The sequence below is a fragment of the Elephantulus edwardii genome, unplaced genomic scaffold (assembly GCF_000299155.1).
Source record: "Elephantulus edwardii isolate Elephantulus edwardi_28Jun2011 unplaced genomic scaffold, EleEdw1.0 scaffold00035, whole genome shotgun sequence".
NCBI lineage: Eukaryota > Metazoa > Chordata > Mammalia > Macroscelidea > Macroscelididae > Elephantulus > Elephantulus edwardii.
The window spans coordinates 12669100-12678681 of NW_006399785.1; the positions used below are offsets into that span (position 1 = coordinate 12669100).

Sequence of the window (9582 nt, forward strand, 5' to 3'; positions counted from 1 at the left end):
AAGGCTTTGAGTGTTTTCTTGCACTAACGTCAGGTGAAATAAGAACAGTATGCAGCTGTTCTGATTGGCCTGCAAAGTAGACTTAAAGGCACACTTAGGAATGGATCCCCTTGGTAACCCAAAGATTGCCTGTGGCCCTAGCTGGTGGTCGATCTTGTTTGGATAGATTCTTCTGGAGCTCTCTGGACATGTACTTGAATCCCACTGGGACTTCGCCTGAATCTCCTTGCCACTGGCTCTACCTTGCAGGGCCTTGGATGGAATCCACAGGGAACTTGGAAGAAACATTTCAGTCCTCAGCCATGATCACAGTTCGTCGTCTTCTGATAGGGAGTCCAGATAATCCGTGTCAACGTATAGCAGGAAGCCAGAGAACAAGCTGTCTGCCCAGCCTGGGTCAGAGAAGAGCCCGTTCTGGTCTGTGAAGAAGATCTCCAGCCACACTTCATCTTCTGGCTGAAGGTAGATGACCGTGGACCCCGAGGCCACGTCGTGGTTGCCCGTGTTGGCGTCGAAGGTCCGTATCCGGTACTTTCCGTTGTGTACCAGTCCGATGGCCAGGTGCTTGTTAGCCAACGTGATGTCATAAGAGAAGTAGTAGACACCTGGGTAGGCGCAGATGAACTTCCCGGTGGCGGGGTTGTAGTGCTCGCCCTCATTGAAGAGGACCTTGTTAAAGATGATGGGCAGCCTTTCTTCTGGGTAGCTGGTCGTGATGCCCACGGAGAAGGCTGACTTGAGTACGATGCTCCCACACCTGCAGACTCCAGGCAGCCCGGGGTCCCCGGGGTCCCCTCTGTCTCCCTTCGGTCCAGGAGACCCCACAGGACCCACTTCTCCTTTCTCTCCCTCTGGCCCCATGGGTCCTTTCTTGCCAGTCTCTCCTTGATCTCCCTTCTCTCCAACAAGACCCAGCGGTCCGGTCTTCCCTCTCAGACCTTCAAAAAAGAGTTGAGAGTTAGATGATAGTAAAAGTAAGGAATTCTAATCTGTACTCCCACAAAGCCCCAGCATATCTGAGATTTGTCTTCCTGGTGACCTTTAACGGTGTACTATCAAATGAAGATAATCGGCTTACCATATGGAAGTAATTTGGAATTCTTCCTATATTCTTACTATACGGAAGTAATTTGCAATGACATTTTGCCTGGTATTTGAGAATCAATTTATTATATGGAAGTAATTTTTCTATTATCAGATTTGCAAGTCAGTTTTCCCGAGTCAACGGTAGCTCCTTTAAGCCCTGACTAATTTAAAGTGGAGGAACTCTGGTGACACAGGGTAGAACGTGTTGCATGATAACCACAAGGTTAATGGTTCAAATCCATCAGCTGTTCCATGGGAGAAAGCTGAGCAATCTCCTCCTGTTAAGACTTTCAGCCTCAGAAACCCGATGGAGGATCACCGCCATTCGGGACTGGAAATCACTGAAGGGTAAGTGGGTTTTAAAGTGACTATCTGTGCTACGACCATGAACCACTTGGCACTAACTTATTCACCCACGAGTTCTCACTGCACGAGGAATTCAGTGAGCACGTGACTGACATCCTCCAGCGTGTGGTCACGTGGAGAGACGGAAGCAGATACAGCCTCAGAGGCCATTCCATCTCACGCCCCACTCTGGTTTTATTAATATCAATAATATTGTACTTGCTCATATTTAGGTTATTGGGCATTTATGTTATGCCAGGGACTACGGTGTGCCTTACTAAATGCATTTGCTTCTTTAAGCCTCACATCTTTTTTAAAAAAGAAATTTTTTTCATTGTCACTTTAACAAAAGTTTACAGAAAAGTTAGATTTTCATTCATTCATTGTTGCATTTTACCCCCTCTCCTTCCCTTCCCCCTCCCCAAGCTGACCTTTTTCCCCTCCCGCTAGTTTTTTATAAAATTCTAATACAAATTCGAATAAATTCTTTCAATTTTACTTCCCCTCTACCCATCAAATTGCACAATCTAATAATTAATCCCTTCTTCCCTCATCTATCCACATCCCTCTGCTTCCAGCCTCTCCCATCTGTCCTGCATCCTTATATTCCTACTACAATAATAGTCTTACACAATATTTATCCTTGTGGGACTCAGCATAATGCTCTCCAGTCCCTCCCAAGTTAGGTAATAATTTACAAAGTTAATGCTTCTGCATGCTGCATAGTATTCCATTGTGTGAATGTACCATAATTTCTCAATCCATTCGTTTGTGGTTGTACGTTTGGGCGGTTTCCATGTTCTGGTGATGGTGAATAATGTCACAGCATCTTTTTAAATTAGGATGTACAACACTGGTCCCTCAGCATGAGTGGGGGATTGTGTCCAGGACCCTGTGAGGACCCAAATCCAGGGATGCCCGAGTCACTGTGTATAAAGGTGTAGTGTTAACATGTAGCACACATGCCACCTTCTATCTGCTGTCCTTGAAACGGTCTCTAGATACTTACACATCGCTCCATTACCTAAGACAAGCGAATGCTGCACAGATGGCTCGTGTGCTTCTGATTAGCCTTTGTGAGACTGCTTTGAGTGCTTTGTTGTTCCTTCTACCCCTAGGTATTTTCAGTCTGTGGCTGGTTGAATGTAGAACCTGTAGATCGATCCAGAGGGATAACCGTATTCTATTGCAAGGAGACTGAGGAGCTCAAAGGCTTGGAGTCTGTGAGTGTGGGGCAGTGATGAAATACTCAGCTCCCAACCAACACCACCGCCTTCTCTATGAGCTTCGGTAAAGCCTTCTCTATGGGTTTTTGTAAAGTCTGCAGCCGTGGAAACCCAGTTCTCCTCTATCCCGTCAGGCCCGTTGTGAATCACAGTCCCTTCAAGGGCACACATTACTTCAACTGAAGATGAGAATAGTGACCCCCAGAGGAAATATCTTGCTTCAGGAAATAACCAGGGAATGATGGGGGTGGGGAGTTGACACATGCCGGCTTGACTCTGGGGCTTGAGTGCTCCCTGGACGCTACGGCAAGAATGGGCATTGTATTGCATAATAGGCCTGAATCCAGTGACTTCCACCACTATGTAGTGGAAATAGTCCCCTCTGTTGGAGGGAAGTAGTTAATGAAAGAGAAGTGAGAAAATCTACTTATGCAGTAAGGCTTGGGCGAGAATCCAAGTCTTCTTACTGCAATGACACTGTGAAAATGCCTCTCACCTTTTGGACTGGAGCTAAGGATTTTAAATTCTGTTTGATAATATATGGTTGTATTTATTTTGGACAACAACTCTACTTTTATGAGTCTCCTCATATATTGAAAAGAAACTGTAGCTGTGAAAGGATTTCAACCAATTCAAAGTCACCACACAGAAATATTTTCTGTACGTTTAAATTATTGGTGATTTAGTAGTTAAGTGTGCTTGTGTGTGATATTAATGATATTGTTCTATAATTTTCACATTCTGTCAGGTCACCATTTTTTTTTGGAGTAGGAATAAATATAGATCTCTTCCAGTCAGTTGGCCAAGTAATTGTCCTCCAGATTGTTTGGCATAACTTGGTGAGCACGTCCAGGGCAGCATCTGTTTGCTGAAATGTGTCGATTGGTATTTCAACAATTCCTGGGGCTTTGTTGCCAATTCCTTCAGAGCAGCTTGAATTTCCTCTTTCATCACCATTGCCTCTTGATCTTATGTTGGTCCATGAAAGTTTTCTATGTCAGTTCTTATTGGTGCAGTGACTATGTGGACTCCTTCCATCTTCTTTTAATGCTCTTTGGATCATTCAGTATTCTGCTCATAGTAACATTAACTACTGCAACTCAAGGCTTGAATTTGTCCTTCAGTTTTTTCAGATCAAGACATACCAAGCGAGTTCAGCCCTTATGATTTGACTCCAGCTCTTTGCACATTTCATTATAATACTTTGCTTTATCTTCCCAAGCTGCTCTTTGAAATCTTTTGTTCAGCTCCTTAATTTCCTGCTTTCTTCCCTTTTGCTTTGGGTTCTCCATGCTCTAGAATAATATTCAGAGTCCCTTCTGACATCCTTCTTGGTCTTTTCTTCCTCCTCTGACTTTGTAATGACCTTTGGTGTTCTTCATGAATGATATCCTTGATATCCTTCGACAGCTCATCTGGTCTTTGTTCATTAGTATACAAGGCCTCAAACCTCTTCCTGAGATGATTTTTAACTTCAGTTGGGACAGACGAAGGGGCAAAATTTTGTTTTTATGGACTTGATTTAATTTTATTTAGCTTCCGTTTGAACATATATATGAGCAGTTGATGGTCTGTTCCACAGTTAGCACCTGGCCTAGTTTTCACAGCTGATAATGAGCTTCTCCAGCGAATTCTGGAGGCTCAGCTATGAGTTGGTTCTGACCTGACAGCAATGAGTTACTGAGTTGTATGGTCGTCAACAACAAGCTAAATGTAGAAAAATTGTAGTCATGGGTCAAAAATGAGAAGCAAAGTCCACTGAAACGTTAAGCCATTTATGTGAAAGCAATGCCTCAATATCATAAAAATATAATTCAGTATTATAACGAAAACATTCTCTAATACTGAAACCATAGTACTTATTTGGGAAGTGTCCAAATTACTAGTCCTCTGGAATGCATTTTTGTAGTTAGGGGAAAATTCACTGTTTATATATTGTTTAGTTTTATTCTTAAATACGTACTTGTTCCCAAACTTGGATGGACCTTAGTCCCTCTGTCTAGAGTGTGGTTTTGATGTTATTGATTTGACTATTACACAGACATCAATGCATGCGTTTGAAAAACTTGGTCATTTCTCAGTGATTTGGCAAAGTTAGCAATGACGTGTTCTGGATAATGGAAATGTGAAGAGAATGAAAGCTTTCCCCGGACATAGCAGGGCGCTTGCTTGAATTGCTTTGGAAAGAGGCTGTTCAATGATGTATGATGCTGAGAAGACACTGTGCATAACCATGGCCCTCTGGCCGTTGTCTCACACGGTGTTTTGACCGATTGGAGTGCTGGCCTCTGGCTGTTGACGGCTGAGGTGGTTAGTCCCAGCCAGAACACACCCTGGCATTTAGTTCTTGAAGTAAAATCCCAAGAATCTAATTTTTCAATATTGTTGTTTTGATACACATGGAGTGCCGAATACTATATCTTCCTGTTAAATTGGCTTCTCAGTTGAAGACTAGAATTTCCAAGTGGTCATTTTTCTCTTCAGTGTGGGCTTAACTTTCACTGTCTTAATAAAGGCCAGGCTGGTGTCCGTAAGGACCTCTGCTGATGTAGTCTGTAATGAGATGCACAGCGAATGCCAAGGCCATGGATCTCTGGTGGTTCGAATCCCACAGTGGCTGTGTGAGAAAAGGAGGGGAAGTTTCCCTCCTGTGAGATTTACAGTCTTGGAAACCCAATCAAGGGTCTACTATGAGTCACTTCCAACTCAGTGGCAATGAGTGAGTGAGTGGGGACAGTTTGAGTTTGGGAACAGTTTCAATTACTCTACTCCTGAATGAACTTCCTGCGACTTTGGACAAGTCACTTCATCTGTCTGGGTTTCAAATCTCCCACTTATGAAATGAAAAAAAGAGAGGGAGAGGGAGAATGGGGGAGAGTTGGAGAGGGAGGGAGAGATAGAGATGAAGAGGGACGGAGAGAGATAGAGAGAGAAAGAGAGGGAGGGAGAGAGAAAGAGATTGCAACCCATTCCTCAGTGGTGGAAGGAACCATCAGTGTCTCCAGGACTTTATAGGACGGGTGGGAAAAGGGGTAAGCAGTGATTCGGCACATCTGAGAGAAAATCTACCTCAGTCAGTCAGCAGTTGATTGAAAGTGGGTAAGGGCTTTGATCTCTTTGAGTTTAGTGCTCCGTCCTTGAAATGAAAGTTGGACTAGCTCACTTCTCACCCACATGAAAATTCTATGAGTCCAAAGCATGAATTGGGTACTGCTGAGTCATTTCTCAATTATAGTGATCCTGAAGGATAAAGACCTGTCCACAAAGGATTTCCTGGCCAGTGACGTCATCTTTAAAGACTAAAGTCAGCCTGATTCAGGCCATGATCTTTTCAACCTCCTGCTGTGTCTCTGAGAGTTGGAGAATGAGTAAGAATGACAGAAGAAAAAACATTGATGTCTTTGAGTTGTAGTATTGGAGAAGAGCACTGAATACCCCACAGGCTGCTGCAAGAACAAACAGATAAGTCTTGGAGAAGGTTCAGCGAGGGTGCTCCCAAGGGGCAAGGATGGTGAAGCTTTGTGTTCATGATGTGGGCATGTTGTTAGGAGGGCCTAGTCCCTGAAGAGACATCGTGCTTGAAAAGGTGGAGGGTCAGAGAAAGACAGGAAGACCCTCGACAAGATGGATTGGCACTGTGACTATAGCAATGGGCTCAAGTGTGTCAGAGATGATGAGGATGGCACAGGATGAGACAGGGTTCAGAGCTGTCATTCATAGCGTCACCAAGAATTGCACTCCACTAATCCACTTCCAAAATGGCTTGCCTCTGGAAACTCTATGTACGAACAGTGCTCAGGCTGTTCATTCATAGGGTCGCTATGAGTCGTCTACAACTCGATGGCATTAAACAACAACAACAACAATGTCAGCTGAGCTCCTCATCAGTTGAGGGCACCTAACAGCAACAACAACAATATTTACAAAAGCAGACTGTCCACCTTTATTCTGTGGAGCAGCTGTTGGGTTTAAATCTCTGTCATTTGGTCAACCGCCAAGCTCTTAACCACTGGGTCCCCCAGGCTCTGTAATCCGTAGACACTGGAATGTAATTTCATAACACGATCCATGACAAGGTTTTCACAGCGTCTGCTGTTGGGTCTTTTCTCTTTGTTTACTCACTATGGTCACTGTTGGGTAAAGATAGCCAAGGACTAGATGTAATAATTAACGGCTAGTCGTCTTGTTTGTGGGAAGAATTTGCCTGTGAGAAAGGACACCACATGAGAAATGGAAAGATGGGATGACTCATCCCCCTTCTCTTGCCCAGCCAGTCGTCAGCTTTCACAGAGCGGAGGATCACAGAGTGAGGGCTAATCTGTGCCGATGGCTAATTATTGATGCTGTGTACCACCGAGTCAGAACTGACCCATAGCTGGCTCTCCAGCAGGCTTTCAGAGGCTTAAATAAAATAGCACGGGAGGAGATTGCCCATCCTTACCCTATGAAGCAGCTGCCCGATTAAGGCTAATACTGTCCACTTTGTGTAGAGAGGAAACTGAGACTCAAAGAAGGACTTGGCCCAGAGAGACTAATTTTGTAATCAATGAAGTCAAGACTGAGCCCAAAGGCTTCCTGACCCCAAGGCATGTTTGTACAATTACCACATGATTGTGTCTAGACAGACTTAACTCATAGAGCCAAGTAGGAGAAATCCTAAGCCCCAGTTTCAAAGTCATTGCATTTCAAACATGACATGACAGAACATCAACTTGGGTTCACAAGTGTCATAATGTAAAAAACTTTTGGGGAAAACAGCTCCCACTGAGAAGTTCTCTGTTACTATCCCTAGACAGACATTCTGTATTGAATGTTGACCAAGGCTCACAGTTTCCAGTTACTGAGGCATAGAGTATTTTCTCCATAGCAAGTCCAGAAGTGAATGTTTATCTAATAACTGGAATAGACATTAAGCCTGTTTTTAACAACACCAGTCAGACAGATCAGTGGTTAGAAAGACAGACTGTTGAAGTCTATTGAATTTTCCCCCTCCCTTATCTTTTGTCCTAGTTTTCACACTCAGCAAAAGGTTTTCAAAGAGTGATTCCAAACCACTTCCTGTTTGGGGTCAATATAGTCTTTCCTGAATCTCCTCTGTTCAGTGAATTCTGAAGGATTTGAGGGTCTGGCAAGCTTCCTGGGTCAGCTTATTTGCGGACAGGAAAGAAAGAAGAAGAAGAAAAAGGTGAGAATTACTGAAGTGACAGTGCGATGCTGGAGGCTGTAGATTGCTGGGGGATTAAATCAGCGACCCCAGGGCAGGTGGGGTGGTGATGAGCTCTGGAAGAGAGGCTGCAGAGGAGACTGTCATTTAAGGTGTGAAAAAGAGAGTTGAGACGCCCTTCAGGTATCTTTGATCCGGATATTAGTACAGGGTTAGGGATGGTTCCTCTGTTTTTGACTTTGAATGTGGACCACAGCCTTGCTTGTGTCTCTCCACTCCTGTCCATCTCTCTATCTATATTGTGTATTCCCACCTCCTGCCATCCATGCTGCCTGGCTCCAGCCCAGTGGCTCCAGGCGTTAGCTGTTCAATACCAGCCCTGCCTGACACCAACAGCACACTTCCAAAATGTTCAGCAAATTTTAAATGTTCAAATGCTCAGTATTTCATTTTCACCTATAAACTATGATAACATGCACCTGAAAGGCGCAGTGAAATGTGAGAAAGGCAGTGTTTGGAACAGTACCTGAAACAGGACAAGTTACCAGGAGCTATTGAATGGATTCCCGCTCTTGGGGTGACCCCATGTGTGTCAGGGATACAACTGTTCCCATTGAATCATCAAGGACTAAACTGTTGGGAGTAGACCACCAAGTCTTTCCCCCAAGTTGAACTTTCAACCTTTTGGTTAGAGGCTGGGTACGTACTCAAACCATTAGGTAACCCCAAGGGACAATGGAGCATAATAAGGGCTCCAGAAAGTATTAGAAATGAAGCCAAAACATGGACAGGATTTAGGAGCAACTTTTGTGAGAAGAAGCACTTTTAAAAGATGGAGGGGACTGACATCAGGGTTGAGGGAAGACGGAGGAGGGGAGCAATGATGTATACTGCATTGAAACAGATGAGGGAGAGAACTGTTTACAAGGGATATATGATTCGGTATTATTGTCATGACAGGAGTCCAGAATGATGGCTGCACAGTGGAGTGGACTTGGGGGGAGGGATTGCATAACAACGAAAGAGTTTTACTTTTCAAGGAGAAGGGTGAATTGGGGAGGAGGGCACTGGCAGGGAGACAAGTGCAACAGTGAATGACTGGAAACCCTAAGTCTCTGTAAACTTCATTAAAATGAATAAAAAAACTGTTTGTGGAAGTTCAGTGCCATTACCTGCCGCCCCCTTTTCTCCTTTCTCTCCTTTCCTGCCGTCTCGCCCATCTCTTCCCGGGAGGCCGATGCGACCATGGGGCCCAGGGGAGCCATTTGCTCCAGGTGGGCCTGGGGGTCCAGGTAAGCCAGGGATGCTGCAGATGTATCTTGGGGAGTAGCCGTCTCCTTTGAACTGATGACCCCGAGGTTGTCCGCTGGTACAAATGGCAAAGCTTGTCACATAAAGCAAGAAAAACATCTCTGGTGCTGGAAGAGAAGCACAGGGGTATAAACGCACCCTTTGGGTGGGAGCACTGGCTGAACACGGCAAGGAGCATTTAAAACGCTTCGCTCCAGTGCTGGTCTCGGTATGAATTTTGGAGAGACCACTCGCCTGCAGCTTTTCATTGGCAACAAAGAACATAACATGTGGCTGAGAACGAGTTCCTGGCTCTCCAGTCAGGGGTTGGTGGAGGCGAGGATTGATTTTTAAATTCCCAAAATAAATGGCTGTACTGCCTTCATTCTGCAGGAGTTAATGACAGATACGAGAAAACAAAGTTCTATTTCTGAGAAATTGGTGCACTTATGAAGAAAAAAGATAGAGATG

General features: G+C 44.5%; 1 protein-coding gene across 1 annotated transcript; it reads right to left on the reverse strand.

The window, feature by feature from the left end:
• Window positions 1-306: 306 nt before the first annotated feature.
• C1QTNF7 (C1q and tumor necrosis factor related protein 7) lies at window positions 307-9246 on the reverse strand. The gene is made up of 2 exons (XM_006884521.1): window positions 8994-9246; window positions 307-938 (listed from the first exon to the last, which is right to left on the reverse strand). The coding sequence occupies exons 1-2, from the start codon at window positions 9229-9231 to the stop codon at window positions 307-309; spliced, it is 870 nt and encodes a 289-aa protein (XP_006884583.1). The 5' UTR covers window positions 9232-9246.
• Window positions 9247-9582: the final 336 nt, after the last annotated feature.

Coding starts and splice junctions, on each gene's coding strand:
- C1QTNF7 (XM_006884521.1), bottom strand. CDS start 9,231: ATGTTTTTCTTGCTTTATGTGACAAGCTTTGCCATTTGTACCAGCGGA. Junction 939..8,993: donor AGGAGAAAAGGGGGCGGCAG/GTAATGGCACTG, acceptor TCTTTTTTGAAG/GTCTGAGAGGGAAGACCGGA.